The 15,503-nt window shown below is 37.0% G+C and overlaps 1 protein-coding gene and 1 long non-coding RNA gene across 3 annotated transcripts; one reads left to right on the top strand and one right to left on the bottom strand.

Annotated features, from left to right (window-relative positions):
* Positions 1-5,755: 5,755 nt before the first annotated feature.
* Positions 5,756-10,344, bottom strand: LOC114819424 (uncharacterized). Its single transcript, XR_011573392.1, has 3 exons — positions 10,097-10,344; positions 9,749-9,910; positions 5,756-9,207 (listed from the first exon to the last, which is right to left on the bottom strand). It is a non-coding gene; the product is annotated as an uncharacterized lncRNA (long non-coding RNA).
* Positions 6,800-9,508, top strand: LOC103447110 (receptor-like protein 2). 2 transcript variants are annotated; one of them, XM_017335504.3, is made up of 3 exons: positions 6,800-7,985; positions 8,073-8,949; positions 9,034-9,508. In XM_017335504.3, the coding sequence occupies exons 1-3, from the start codon at positions 6,800-6,802 to the stop codon at positions 9,245-9,247; spliced, it is 2,277 nt and encodes a 758-aa protein (XP_017190993.3). In that variant the 3' UTR covers positions 9,248-9,508. The 2 variants fall into 2 exon arrangements, with proteins under 2 accessions (XP_017190993.3, XP_070664697.1); XM_070808596.1 differs by having other exon boundaries at positions 6,800-8,949; positions 9,034-9,274; positions 9,316-9,508.
* Positions 10,345-15,503: the final 5,159 nt, after the last annotated feature.

Genomic DNA, 15,503 nt, shown 5'->3' with positions numbered 1-15,503 from the left:
AAAGGTGAGTTCCTTCCTCCTTGCAACCTTCTGAATCGTTTGGTACTAGTTTTAGAACTGGAAACCCTCGAAATCACATTGAAACCGTAACCCAGTTTAATGCCACTGTTCATGCACACGTGAAATGTTGGTTTTCAGGGAATTCTAAGCCTACAGGGAGCTTAGTGAGGTCCTAAGGAAGCTCGGAGTACTTAGTTTGAAAGTTTTGGACGTCGGGATCGTAGGGTTCGAAGTTGGCCGATTTTCTTGGATTTTCTCCGGTGAGATTTCATGTGTTTTTTAGCCTTAAATTAGTACATCGTGATTCTACATGCTTAGGGCTTCATTTTGGTATAAATTGCGTGAAAAATGGTTGAGAATTGACGAAGAACAAGGAGTTTGAAAATTTCCCAGAAACCGGCGACTTTTTCGTCGCCAGCGAAACCAGTCCGGCGACTGGAGGAAGAAGATGACGCGCGTGGGAGCACGTAGGTCCGTGCCTATCCGGCGCGTGGGGGCGCGTGCGATGTTGAAATTTTTTTCTAAAAATACCTCGACGTCCGTGACATCGAGTAGGTCACTGTGGTATATTCATATACCCAAATTGAGCATCGTATGAGAAGTTATTACGTATTGTTGGTTATGTGCTTTAAAATAACGTTTTTATAGTTGTTTCGCATATAGGTGAGACCCACAAGGACAAGCGCATTCAAGGGCGTCATGGGGGTTACGACCCTTCGACTTACTAGTGAGTGGGTAGTTATTTTCTGTTTATACCTAGCTACTACTGAATTTTTCCCAGAAATTGAATATAAATGAAAGTATGTTTTAAAATGCCATGCATGCATATTATATGAAATATATGAATTAGTATTTGATGCATATATGTGAAATGGTGCTGTGGACGCACAAGTGAGTATCCGGTGAGTTTTATGTTGTTCATATGGTTTATTGATGATGTGAATTGTGTTGAGAGCTCATAACCTGCACCCATGGTGTTAGTGCTTATATTATTCACCTCGCACCACACGCTCACCTTGGATCCAAGTAGGTGCATGTCATACAAATCACTAGAGGTGGTTCTGACATGTCATACAGACCATTAGAGGTGGTTCCGACTTGTAGGTAACTGTAGATTATTATACAGATGTTGATGAGAGAAGCACTAGAGCATATTCTTACACCATTCTTATCGTACAGACTACTTCAGGTAGTTTCGATTTATGCGCAGAGTTGTGTCGTATAGGTCATAGTGGTGACTCTGGTTAGGTTGGATAATGAGCTATAGAATTAACCGTACATGACAGCTGCAGGGTCTCCGGTTGATTCATTATTTCACCTATTATATTGATGCATCCTTATCATGTTTTGAATCATAGCATGGCATATTCTTGAAAAGTGTTAAGACTTGTGATTTGAGTTTTGCTGTGATATATGATTATTTATATACTATTTTTCTGGGAAAGTATACAGATTTTACAGTAAGGGGTTAGAAGTGTTATTAAATGAAATATTTTCGAAAAGCTTTGTTTTACTGACCCACTCAATCTTGTTTTGCGCCCCTCCAGGTTCTAGTTAGCAGTGTTGAAGGCTCACGAGGATTCCCACGGCATTCTGACAGACTACATAAATGTAGGACTCACCTTCGGGTGTTGTAATTTAGTAATGGTCATACTTGACTGCACTTAGTAGTGGGTCACCCATCGTGGGAATGTTCTCGACCGAACTCGCTTAACTTATGAGTTCCGATGGAATCCAAAGTCAGTGAGTTCCCAAAATGCCACATGCCAAAGGAGGTGAGCATGTACATATAAGGCACATCACCCCTTCTCCGTTGGTCGATGTGGGATGTTACAATGGTGGAGATGAAAGATAAAGAAGATAAATGAGGGGCGGGATGCCCAATCAGAAAGAAGAGAAAATGATGGGCGGGACGCCCAATCAGAAAGAAGAGAGAGAAGTGAGTGACCAATGGGAAGAGAGAGCAATGAGTGGAAATAAGAGAGTTGAGGGGTAGCCAATCGGACTCTCGACCCGTTTCCATGTCGCGACCCAGTGTTCAGTGACTTTTCCAACGCTTTTCACTGCGTTTTCCTAGCTTTTTACGGACAACCATCACCTGTAAACATCACCACGACATCATTGCTATGAATTTCACCCTAAACTCGATGAGATTAGGTTTCATTTCGTGGAGAATAACACCGGTGGGTGCGACAGGTCTCATGGCGGCAATCCACCATTCCTGAAGCAAACTCAGCCAACCACCACCACTAATAGACTCTCCTCAATCTTAGGAACAAAGCCCATGCATTGGTTGGGGCGTTGAAACTTGTTTGGAGTCAAATCAAGAACCACCTAGTTCCAGGGTCCGACAGGTTTTAGTGGAATTGAGGCTTTTCCCGACCAAATTGGCCTTAGTCACAGGTATGAAGGTTGTTCCTCTCATCGAGATCTTTATTCCTGTAAAATATTAGAATTTTTTGAGTTGTTGGATTTTCCAGCAAGTTGGGACAGCTGACCGCCAAGCAAGGCGGCGCTTGGAGGAAAACTCGAGGTTCCTTGACGTGCTGAATCTGAATCCGCCATCTGTTTTCCAAAATTATAACGTTTTAGTAGAGTTTTACTAAAAGGTCCCTATTTGTGTTTAGGCGCGTTAGCGGGAAAGGATTACATCCTCGATAGTTTGAGCGGTTCTCGGGCAATAAAATCAGTGAGTGGACCCCTTCATAACTTAAATATTTTTATAAAATAGTAGCCTAGCATGCATTTCATAATTCATGCATTTAATACATTTTATATTATGTTTTCCGGATTTATATAATTATGGTTTATATCGAATTCATGGTTTAATTGCTTTTACGGAATATTCATGATTTTATTGAAATTACATTTATGAACGGTTATGAATTATGGGATTTGCATATATGGATTTCTACTGATCTCGAATATGACTTATATTATGAAGTTACGAAGATGATTTATTTTATAGATTTGTGAACATGATTTGTCTTGGATTTATGATACGAGATTTTGAAATATGTTTTTAGTACTTATCTAGTGGGTTATCATACGGCACATCCGCACACCACGGGTATTGCCTATGGCCATAGAACACAAATGATGGAGGAGTGAGATATGATATATTATATACCCCCAGCTTCACCGCCGAAAGCGGTGTCAAACAGTTTCACTAGCCACAGCTAGTGTCGGTGTGGATGTAGGCTATTTTATTCAATTTCACCTTCGGGTGATGGACAGGTTATACAGCTTTACCTTCGAGTGATGGACAGGTTATTTAGCTTCAAATTCAGGTGATGAACAGGTACTGCCTTCGGGCAACTATGATACCCCTAGTGGAGTACTTCACTGATGACATATATGGATTTGCCTTCGTGCAACATTTTCAGCATTTTTGAGCATGGTATTACATATATTGATTTTACGAACATTTTTCATTGCATGCTAGGGTTTTTATAAAACCTATCTGTAGTATTATATATATTTTCAAAACAAGGGGTTAGTATGTTCAGAAAGAAAATGGTTTTCCTATTATTAGTATTATTATATTAAACTTTGGTTCACTCACCTTTTCTGTTTTTTGCGCCCCCTTAGGAGTTACAATCGAGGCACATGATCCCATCGTCAGGACACTTCGGCTTAGTTATCCTCGAGTCTCCTCAGTATAGGTATCATTTCCTTGTTCGTATCTTTTCCTAGTAATTAGTCCATATTATTTTTAGTAGTTGTATGCTCTGAACACGTTCCTGTTTTGGCATAATCATTCTAATCACATATTCTTTATTTGCATGCATGTTTTAAATGGCTTCGTCACCCTCGGGTGTCGGCCAGCACGTGTTTTCCTTGATATTTGGGGATATCGGGGTTGAGGCGTGTCATTTGGACAATGGGAATCCAATTCCATGGTTTCATTTCTCTTTCGCACCTGGGTTCACCACAGGATTTTTCGGAGCTTATGGCTCTTTCATGTTTAAGATCCGCAGATTTACGCAGTTCCAATTCCTAGACAAAGTACAAAATCTCTACTTCAGTACTTCTTTAGGGCGAAGAAACAGAACATCCTGTGGTGTAGCTCCTTCCTATCCATGGGAGATTTTTCAGAGTTTCTGTATCTTTTCCAATAATCGTATTGTGATTTATTAACGTGACATGCATCGGAGTAAGTTCAGGTTCTATCATAAATTGGCGATATTGGTAATAGTTTAATTACTTATAAGCACATGCAAAGTCCATTCTTTTTCCGATGTGGAATTCATACTCTTAGCCTCTCCCACATGTGGAATTCATACTCTCAACATGCGTTCCAAAAGTGTCCAAGATCTCGACAAAGATTCAAGACTTTAATAAACCTTTGAATTCAATCTGCAGTGAGAAATTATCAACATAGAAAAGAATCAATATGTGTGACTCTACAGTCCTGAAGATAATGCCTCTAACATTCTTGCTGGGAAACTTTCTTCTAGTTAATTATTGTGGCTTGGCTTTTAAAATCAAGAAAAAAACATATACAATTGTGAAACAAATCAACATGGTAGGCCATCTAAGTACTAGTACTACTGCATTTAACGGTAATTGCTTTTGTTTAGGTAAATAAATTCATTGAAAAATCAAAAGTGCACAATTACGAATGCTGAATGAAATAGTTGTTGATAAGATTTTACAATTAATTCTAATCTGAATCGACTAATCCAGTTGAAATGGTGGTTGTCATCCAATAGTTAAATTTTCTAAGTTCTCTTCTTAATTTGGAAAACTTTTTTCTTACTTGTTTGATAATCATTTCAATTTTCAAAAAAGTTAAATAAAAAAGAAAGTTAAAAATAAGGCCAAATTTTGAAGGAAATTGATAATCGCACACAAACTTAGCTATTTACATACTCCTGTTTAATTATAGTCATGGATTCTGTTTGGTTTATTCAATCTAATAGCTAGAAATAGCCACTTAGTAATACAGTATAGTGGTAGCAATATTGTGATCCAAATTCACTTTTGGCAAGAATCAAACCTAAAACGTCTCACTTACAAGTGAACAAAAATATCATTAAACCGTAGTACTAAGTGACAATTCACCTCCCATTTTGAAAACTCAAAAAAATTTAGCTGTCAATTTTCATTTTTTGAAAACTAAAAACAGTTACCAAATATATATTAATTTTCATTTTTTAATAAAAGTGAAAACTGAAACTGAAAACGAAATTATAAGTGGCTCCTATTTACATTATGCACGAATTTCCTTAACTTGATTGCATGATTGCATGAAAAAACCTGTCTAGTGATTACAAGTATTGTGGGACTGATTGTCAAAGTATGTAAAACCTTCTTTTTTACCAAAAAACAAAAAGTACGTATACCTTCTAATGTGAACTATTTTCACTCACTACTACTGATTTTTCATTCTATATATTGAGTACATGAAAGCAAAGAAATTTCAAATTTGTGGACAAATATCTAAACCCACCTACCTTTTTAAACCTACTTTTTTTAGTGAAAACTATAGCGATACGAAGGGACGTATGAATTAATATAAATTGAAAAACAGGGCTCACTATCTCCTACTGCAAGATTTGAAAACCCTAGTTGAAGCATGTCTTCTCAATTGAAGCAAGCCCCGCATCAAAACGTTAAAAACCTCGGTTGAGGCACTAGATTGTCTTTACCCCGAATTGGAACAATAAATCTAAAACGCTAAAGTCGCGGATTGGCCCAACTATTGGTTTGCACATGTAATCAATTTTTTGTTTGATTAGTAATAAGCTGATGAACCGTTTCTCGAACTTTGATTACTTTTGATGCCCTGTCTCTAAAGTCATCAAAGTCGGAAAGGAATAATCCAAAACCTTGTATGGACCCGCTTGTGCAACCGATGCTTTGAAGTCTATCTACATTTTCTACACTTATTTCTCTTCTACATATGTAATGGATCTTAGCGACGGCAACTTCTTTGGCATCATTCCAGACGAGATTCCAGCCTCACCAACTTGGAGAGACGATTCAGACCTCTCAGGAAATCATCTATCCGACAGAATCCTAGCGTCACTATCGGAGTCTTCGACCAAGGCCTCAATGCACTGCCGTTGAGGGCAACTGGAGACTTAATGCACTGCCGTTGAGGACAACCCGATACTTTGCGGGTCCCACTTTCAAATTAGTGCAAGTAATAATACAACTAAGTACATGGAAGATGTATGCGAAAATTGTAAGTATTGAGACTGAATCTCACATTAAGTAAGTTAGGTTACTCCTCATATTGTAAATTAGTTGTATGGTGAAACCTTAACATTTTTCAATAAATTTACCAGTCTTTGCACCTAGAAGTCCCGTAATTTAGGGTTATTTCACATCACAATATTCCTTTTTCCCAACAAATCAAAAAACAAAAATAAACAATTGTGGGGCAACTGAAGTGGTAGGGTACTTACCTCCACTCAGTGAAAAAAAGTTTGAATCTTGCTCTTCTCTTCACCTAAAACAAAAACCTGAAATTTTAAACGACATCAAATTCGATGAATTTTTGCAGAAACAAACAGTGACAGAGCCTCAAAGAAAAGCAGAGTCGTCCTTTCTAATTTTGGTGTTTCCATTAAATCTAAAAAAGCTACAGCCTAAAGTCAAACCAAAGACTAAGAGATTGAAAAATTTTTCAAGTTTCAACGACTTTCAAGTCATGAGTCTTACCAACATGGAATTTCTTGTCATGACTTTGAAGTCATGCGGAAGATGTGTATATACTCTGGAGATTCAGACACATATGCTTACCTATCTACGCGTGCAGAAGAAAACCTGTGAGTAATCTGAACCTGAGATGGATCATCCATTCTCTCATGGCTTCCTTCTCATCCTCTTGTTTTCTTCCATTTTATTCACAATACATGCATGTGATCTAACCGAACGCAGCGCCCTCAAGTCCTTTGCGAGCTCTCTGTCTTCCCCGGCATTGAACTGGACTGCTTCAGTTGATTGTTGCCAGTGGGAAGGCAACACATGTAATCAGAACGGTTGGATCATCCAATTGCGGTTGCCATCCAAGGGCCTCACAGGAGGTACTTTTCCTTCATCACTTGGAAACCTTAAGCTTCTTTCGCACCTCAATCTCTCCCACAATCTGCTTTCCGGCTCTCTTGAAGCCGGGATGTTCTTGTCCTTGAGTCGCCTTGAGATTCTTGATTTGAGCTATAACCTTTTCTCCGGAGAAATACCAATGTCTTTATCATCAAGTTACATCCAAATAGTTGATTTTTCAAGCAATCAATTCAACAGAACAATTCCATCTTCATTCCTCCAGCATGCCTGGAATTTGAGCAGTTTGAATGTCAGCAATAATCATTTTACAGGTCAAATACCTTCCTCTACCTGTCTTCGTTCATCCTCGCTTAGAGTCTTGGATTTCTCCCACAATAATTTCAGTGGCGCAATTCCTCCCGGACTTGGAAACTGTTCCGAGTTGGAGGTCTTTCGTGCTGGCGACAATACTCTCTCAGGATCCCTCCCTACTGATATCTACAATGCTCAGGCACTTCAAGAAATTTCATTATCTACCAATGGGCTTGTGGGACCCATCAGTAAGAATGTTGGGAAGCTCTCCAAATTAAAGCTCATGCGCCTTCAATACAACAATCTCGAAGGTCATCTGCCCTCATCTCTGATGAATTGCACAAACCTTGTTGAAATAAATCTGGGATTCAACCGTTTTAGTGGGAATATCTCGGCGCTCAATTTCTCTAAACTTACTCAACTTAGTAAACTAGATTGTATAAGTAATAATCTCACTGGGACCTTGCCAATAAGCCTCTACTCATGCAAGTCCCTCAAAGCACTTCGACTGGCTACAAATGATTTCGAGGGCCAAATCCAACCTGAGATTCTTCAATTGAAAAACTTGACCTTCCTCTCACTTTCTCGTAACAGACTCACCAATGTCACGGGGGCAATGAAGATACTGACGGGTTTCAAAACTCTCAAGGTGCTCCTTCTTGCAAAAAATTTTAAAGGTGAAGAAATGCCAGATGGGGATATAACTGTTGATTCCGGGTTACAAAATCTGTGTGTTTTCAGTTTACTTATGTGTCATATGACAGGACACATACCTGCATGGATTTCAAAGCTCGGGAAACTGGAAGTCCTGGATTTGTCTTTTAACAGACTCACTGGCACAATACCTGGTTGGTTGGGGACTCTTCCGCATCTTTTCTTTTTGTTGTTGAATGACAACTTGATTTCGGGTGAATTTCCAAAGGAGCTTTGCAGACTACAAGCATTAGTATCGCAAAAGGCTGTGAATGAAACAGGCCATTGTTCTCTTGAGCTGCCCGTCTACTTTCAACGCGGTAATAATGCAACTGTGCTGGCTTCACAGTACAAATATCTGCCCAACATGCCAAGAGTAATCTCCCTCAGGAACAACAGTTTAAGCGGCAGCATACCCTTTGAGATTGGCCAATTGCAATTTCTTCAACAACTGGATCTAAGCATCAACAACTTCTCCGGCAACATTCCAGACCAAATAGCCAGCCTCACAAAGTTGGAGAGATTAGAACTCAACAGTAACCGTCTGTCAGGCGAAATCCCATCATCACTATCAAATCTCCATTTCTTGTCTACATTTACTGTTGCATACAATAATCTTGAAGGACCAATACCAGCCGGCACTCAGCTCCAAGGCTTCAGTGTCTCTGCATTCGAAGGGAATCCGAAACTTTGCGGTGCCCCACTTTCAAACCAGTGCTTCCCAAGTAATGGCAATGATGCAGATGATAATGAGAACAACCAGGATTTGGACAATGATGAGGATCAAAGTCTATGGTTTGAGTTATCCGTTGTGCTTGGTTTCTTTGTAGGGTATTTGGGATTCATTTGCCCTTTGCTTCTCAAGAGGACGTGGAGATATGCCTATTTCCAACTCCTTGACAATATTCAATTAACGCTCTATCTGAAGTGGAGAAGGCTTAGAAGAAGGTAGAGTTCTAGAATCTAGACTCTGTTCATTTTTCTTTTTTCGATTTGTTTACAATTCCTAGTTCTTGTTCTTGTTCTTAACAGGAAAGCCCAAAGCCAAGTCCAAGTTCCAAATCAAAAGGACGAAGTTAAAAGCAGCAAACCGGATAGTGAAACCGAGAGTACAAATCGGTCAGCATATGCAAACAACAGTAACTCTTTCATGGTCCCTGACAACTTCCAAACCACCTCTCTCGTCAATGTTCCAGTTAAAGCTTGCTGCCCAGACGATGAAGAAATATTGGTGTGTACGGATTGAGCTAGTAAATTCTCTAGTGCAAAATACCTATTTAAGAGTGAGCTAGTAAATTCTCTAGTGCAAAATACCTATTTAAGAGTAGGATGTTCATTCCCTAATCGGATTGTAAGTTGAATAGCTCTTTTATTTATTTTCTCTCTTTGTTTAGACAAAAATTATGGACCAAACTATCAATCATCAGCTGAAATCACGATGGAAGTTTGATAATGTAACTTATTAGATGATTTTAAACGTGAATAAAGCCTAAGCGTATACATCAGATATCTTTAACCACAAAAAGGTATGTCACATAACGAATCAAACTATCCGTGAAAATCTCCTCGATTTTCATAAACTTGCGCAATCAGTTTGGTTAAGAAGAAAACTGAAACTAACAAAAGGATCCTGATTGAATTTGATACTACAAATCAAAATCTGTGTATATGCAGAATCATTGACAAGGGTTTGTATTTTTTCCGAAAGTAAAACAAAAAAACTAGTGCAAGTTGGGTTTTCACTTACTTCTTCTAGTTTGCACTGGTTGAAAGTCGGAAGTTGTTGAACGAATCCCAACACGAGCAGAAGCCGAAAATCACAGAGCTCCAACTTTCGCAAGGGTTAGGCACCTAAGTTCCTAACCCTGCAAATTGGCCATTGTTGGAAACATGAAATCAATCTGGGAATCTGAAAAAAAAAAAAAAAAAAAAAAAGGCAAAAGAAAACGGTTCAAGAATTTCATCAAACAGTTTATCTGCAATCTCTTTTCAGAAAGTTTAAAATTGCAATTGTCTTGTGAGAGTAAGATAGCACATTAAGGAAGAAACATGTAAATGCAGCTTCATTGTCTACAAACACATGCATGCAACGTACCAGTCTTTTCTGTTGAAATTTTTGGCAAACAATTGTCTGGGTCTACAGTTTGATGGTGTCTCGAGGTTATGTCAAAAGAGGTTTTCTTCCGGATTTTTTTTTTCTTTTTTTTCTTTTCAATGTGGTCTAATGCAGTAGGCCTGGCTCACAACTGATCTAGAGAGACTTTGGCTCCGTTTGTGTTCAAGTAGCGAAAATGTTTGAAACATCTAATTGAGTTCAAATAAATTGACGAACACTATGTTATAAGAAATATTAAAATTTCATTATGACAATCAAATCGGCAAATAGTTTCGAATAATTGATTTTTTTTTGTGTGTTTTTGCAACAGTAAACTATAAAAGAAGATTGAAAAATAGACTGTTTGCATTATTGAAAGTCAATGTAGAGTGACACCCACAACCAGTCTACATTTAAAAAAGATGACGCTTTTGTTTTCTGTTTTGGCCACTTGAATTTTAGATTGACTGTTTCGATCGTGTTTCGTATTGTATCATGGTGTTTTATATAAAGCATCTTACCCAAGGAAAAAAAATGCTCCATTAATTTCCTTTGATCATGACTTAAGTAAACCATTGAGTCCAATCTGCTTAGAAGAACAAAATCAACATCGATAAGTTGGCACGTCAATGTCCAAAATCTCAAGCATTCTTCATGATAATGACTATACTTTGCAATTTTGAAGTCAAATACACAGAAAAAAAAAATATTGTAGGGAAATAGGTCAAGCATGGTAGATTTTACGTTAGTTTATATTAATATTGCGCGTAACTGTATCATTTATTTTTATACAAAAGATATATAAAGAGAAAAAATCAAGTACGTAATTTTGCACACTGTTAAATCATAAAGAATTTTCTGATAAATAAATAAATTAATGATCATCTCATTTCTACTTATTCTTAACTATATAATTATTCATCTGTTAGTTCATAACTCTCCTATTTAATCGAAATTCCTTAACTTGATTGCATCTAAAAAATTGTCCAAAGTGATTAATAGTGTTTCTACTTTCTATTCAAAGCACTTTTAATAAACAACATTTTTGAAGTGCTTTGAACTCTTCTAAAAGCACTAGCCCAAAGTCAATGTAAACCTTCTAAGACGTTGCCAACCCATAATTATACCCTCCATTAGTACGGCCCATTTCACCGATGGCGTGGTTACGAAACCGGACTGAAATGGGAAGAAACGGAATGGCACTTCCTCTCAAAGCATTCCAGCGTTTACCAAGCTTGTGAGGAATAAAAAAAAAGAAAACTAATGAAAAGGGTCTGGAAACTTTGAGTTTTAATGATAAGGACAAAATAAAGGGTAAAGTGAATAGTACCAGGATTGACTTTTTAGTGTAAAAATGTGGTTTTTCCTTAAAGTGAACAGTACCGGGAGCTTTTCGTTAAAGTTCCCATAAAAAAAAGGGTGTGATATCCACACTCTATTTTACTTTTCACACACGTTCCTGTTTTGGTATAATCGTTCTAATCATATATTCTTTATTTGCATGCATGTTTTAAATGGCTTCGTCATCCTTGGGTGTCAGCTAGCACGTGTTTTCCCTGATATTTGGGGATATCGGGGTTGGGGCGTGTCATTTGGACAATGGGAATCCAATTCCATGGTTTCATTTCTCTTTCGCACCTGGGTTCACCACACGATTTTTCGGAGCTTATGGCTCTTTCATGTTTAAGATCCGAAGATTTACGCAGTTCCAATTCCTAGACAATGTACAAATCTCTACTTCAGTACTTCTTTAGGGCGAAGAAACAGAACATCCTGTGGTATAGCTCCTTCCTATCCATGGGAGATTTTTTAGAGTTTCTGTATCTTTTCCAATAATCGTATTGTGATTTATTAACGTGACATGCATCGGAGTAAGTTCAAGTTCTATCATAAATTGGCAATATTGGTAATAGTTTAATTACTTATAAGCATATGCAAAGTCCATTCTTTTTCCGATGTGGAATTCATACTCTCAGCCTCTCCCACATATGGAATTCATACTCCCAACATGCGTTCCAAAAGTGTCGAAGACCTCGACAAAGATTCAAGACTTTAATAAACCTTTGAATTCAATCTGCATTGAGAAATTATCAACATAGAAAAGAATCAATATGTGTGACTCTACAGCCCTGAAGATAATGCCTCAACATTCTTGCTGGGAAACTTTCTTCTAGTTAATTATTGTGGCTTGGCTTTTAAAGTCAAGAAAAAACATACAATTGTGAAACAAATCAACATGGTAGGCCATCTAAGTACTAGTACTACTGCATTTAACGGTAATTGCTTTTGTTTAGTTAAATAAATTCATTGAAAAATCAAAAGTGCACAATTACGAATGCTGAATGAAATATTAGTTGATATGATTTTACAATTAATTCTAATCTGAATCGACTAATCCAGTTGAAATGGTGGTTGTCATCCAATAGTTAAATTTTCTAAGTTCTCTTCTTAATTTGGAAAACTTTTTTCTTACTTGTTTGATAATCATTTCAATTTTCAAAAAAGTTAAATAAAAAAGCAAGTTAAAAATAAGGCCAAATTTTGAAGGAAATTGATAATTGTACACAAACTTAGCTATTTACATACTCCTGTTTAATTATTGTTGTGGATTTTGTTTGGTTTATTCAATCTAATAGCTAGAAATAGCCATTTTGTAATACGGTCTAGTGGTAGCAATACTATGATCCAAATTCGCTTTTGGCAAGAATCAAATCTAAAACGTCTCACTTACAAGTGAACAAAAATATCATTAAACCGTAGTACTAAATGACAATTCACCTCCCATTTTGAAAACTCAAAAAAATTTAGCTGTCAATTTTCATTTTTTGAAAACTAAAAACAGTTACCAAATATATATTAATTTTCATTTTTTAATAAAAGTGAAAACTGAAACTGAAAACGAAATTATAAGTGGCTCCTATTTACGTTATGCACGAATTTCCTTAACTTGATTGCATGATGATTGCATCAAAAAAACCTGTCTAGTGATTACAAGTATTGTGGGACTCATTGTCAAAGTATGTAAAACCTTCTTTTTTACCAAAAAAAAAAAGGGAACTTTAACGAAAAGCACACGGTACTGTTCACTTTAACGAAAAACCACATTTTTACACTAAAAAGTCAATCCTAGTACTATTCACTTTATTCTTTATTTTGTCCTTATCATTAAAACTCAAAGTTTTTAGGCCATTTTCATTAGTTTTCCTAAAAAAAAAAGGTACGTAAACCTTCTAATGTGAACTATTTTCACTCTCTACCACTGATTTTTCATTCTATATATTGCATGAAAGCAAAGAAATTTCAAATATTGTGGACAAATATCTAAACCCACCTACCATTTTAAACTTACTTTTTTAGTGAAAACTATAGCGATACGAAGGGACATATGAATTAATATGAATTGAAAAACAGGGTTCACTATCTCCTAGTGCAAGATTTGAAAACCCTAGTTGAAGCATGTCTGCTCAATTGAAGCATGCCCCGCATCAAAAAGTTAAAAACCTCGGTCGAGGCACTAGATTGTCTTTACCCCGAATTGGAACAATAAATCTAAAACGCTAAAGTTGCCAACTATTGGTTTGCACATGTAATCAGTATTTTGTTTGATTAGTAGTAAGCTGATGAACCGTTTCTCGAACTTTGATTACTTTTGATGCCCTGTCTCTAAAGTCATCAATGTCGGAAAGGAATAATCCAAAAACCTTGTATGGACCCCCTTGTGCAACTGATGCTTTGAAGTCTATCTACATTTTCTACACTTATTTTTCTTCTACATATGTAATGGATCTTAGCGACGACAACTTCTTTGGCATCATTCCAGACGAGATTCCAGCCTCACCAATTTGGAGAGATAATTCAGACCTCTCAGGAAATCATCTATCCGACATATTGTCTTTACCCGAATTGGAACAATGGACTTAAAACGCTAAAGTCGCGGGTTGGCTCAATTATTGGTTTGCACATATGATCATTATTTTGTTTCATTAGTAGTAAGCTGATGCCTTGTCTCTAAAGTCATCAAAGTCGGAAAGGAATAATCCGAAAACCTTGTATGGACCCTCTCGTGCAATTGATGCTTTGAATTCTATCTACATTTTCTACACTTATTTCTTAAGTATGTAATGGATCTTAGCGACGACTAACTTCTTTGGCATCATTCCTGACCAGATTCCAGCCTCACCAACTTGGAGAGACGATTCCGACCTCTCAGGAAATCATATATCCGACAGAATGCTAGTGACACTATCGAAGTCTTCGTCCAAGGCCTCAATGCACTGCCGTTGAGGCCCAAGGGCAACCCGAGACTTCACCTCAATGCACTGCCGTTGCGAGCAACCCGATACTTCGCAGGTCCCCGCTTTCGAATTAGTGCAAGTAATAATACAACTTAGAATATGGAAGATGTATGCGAAAATTGTAAATGTCGAGACTGAATCCCGCATTATGTAAATTAGGTTACTCCTCATATTGTCAATTGGTTGTATGGTGAAATCTCAACTTTTTTTTCAATAAATTTACCAGTCTTTGCACCTAGAGGTTTCCGTAATTTACAGTTATTTCACATCACAATATTCTTTTTTCCCAAAAAATCAAAAAACAAAATTAAACAACTGTGTGGGACAACTCAAGTGGTAGGGTACTTACCTTCACTCAGTGAAAAAAAGTTCGAATCTCGCTCTTCTCTTCACCTAAAACAAAAACCTGAAATTTTAATCGACATGAAATTCGATGAATTTTCTCTCGCAGATTTATGCAGAAACAAATAGAGACAGAGCCTCAAAGTCAAACAAAAGCAGAGTCGTCCTTTCTAACTTTGGTGTTTCCTTTAAATCTGAGAAAGATACAGTCAAACCAAAGACTAAGGGGTGTATTCAATTGGAATTTTAAGGGATTTTAATTGTTTCAATAAATTTAGGGGTAATCAATTAGGATTTTAAGTGATTATCTGAAATTCAAGGTGTATTCAATTGAAATTTTAAGATTGTTTATTAAAATCCTTAAAAATTCGGGTGTATTCAATTAGAAATTGATTTTAAAGAATTTGAGAAAGTTGAGGAATTAGAGGGAATTGGAGAGATTTCGTAGTGTATTTTAAGCATCCACAAATCTCACCTCTCCACATGAGATTTCGAGGGAATTGAATCAAAATTTTATATGGAATCTCTACAAATCAATTAACTCCATAAAAATCCATGAATTTATAAATCTATTAAAGTTTCTCAAATTCTCAATTGAATACACCCTCCTAAGAGATGAAAGAAATATTTCAACGACTTTGAAGTCGTCGCCTTATCGCCCATAATTTACGGTTATTGAATGCGATCGTTGTAACCACTTTCCGTTATGTAATTTATTTGTACTTTATTTTGTTACAAGTTCTTTGTAACCACTGTCCGTTATGTAATCT

Source organism: Malus domestica, chromosome 11 (genome assembly GCF_042453785.1).
Source record: "Malus domestica chromosome 11, GDT2T_hap1".
NCBI lineage: Eukaryota > Viridiplantae > Streptophyta > Magnoliopsida > Rosales > Rosaceae > Malus > Malus domestica.
This window is presented reverse-complemented; position numbering and strand designations above follow the sequence as displayed.

Bases quoted from the DNA above. Each gene is read 5' to 3' on its own strand.
- LOC103447110 (XM_070808596.1), top strand. From the start codon at position 6,800: ATGGATCATCCATTCTCTCATGGCTTCCTTCTCATCCTCTTGTTTTCT. The intron at 8,950-9,033 runs GTAGAGTTCTAG...TGTTCTTAACAG, and splicing joins TGGAGAAGGCTTAGAAGAAG to GAAAGCCCAAAGCCAAGTCC.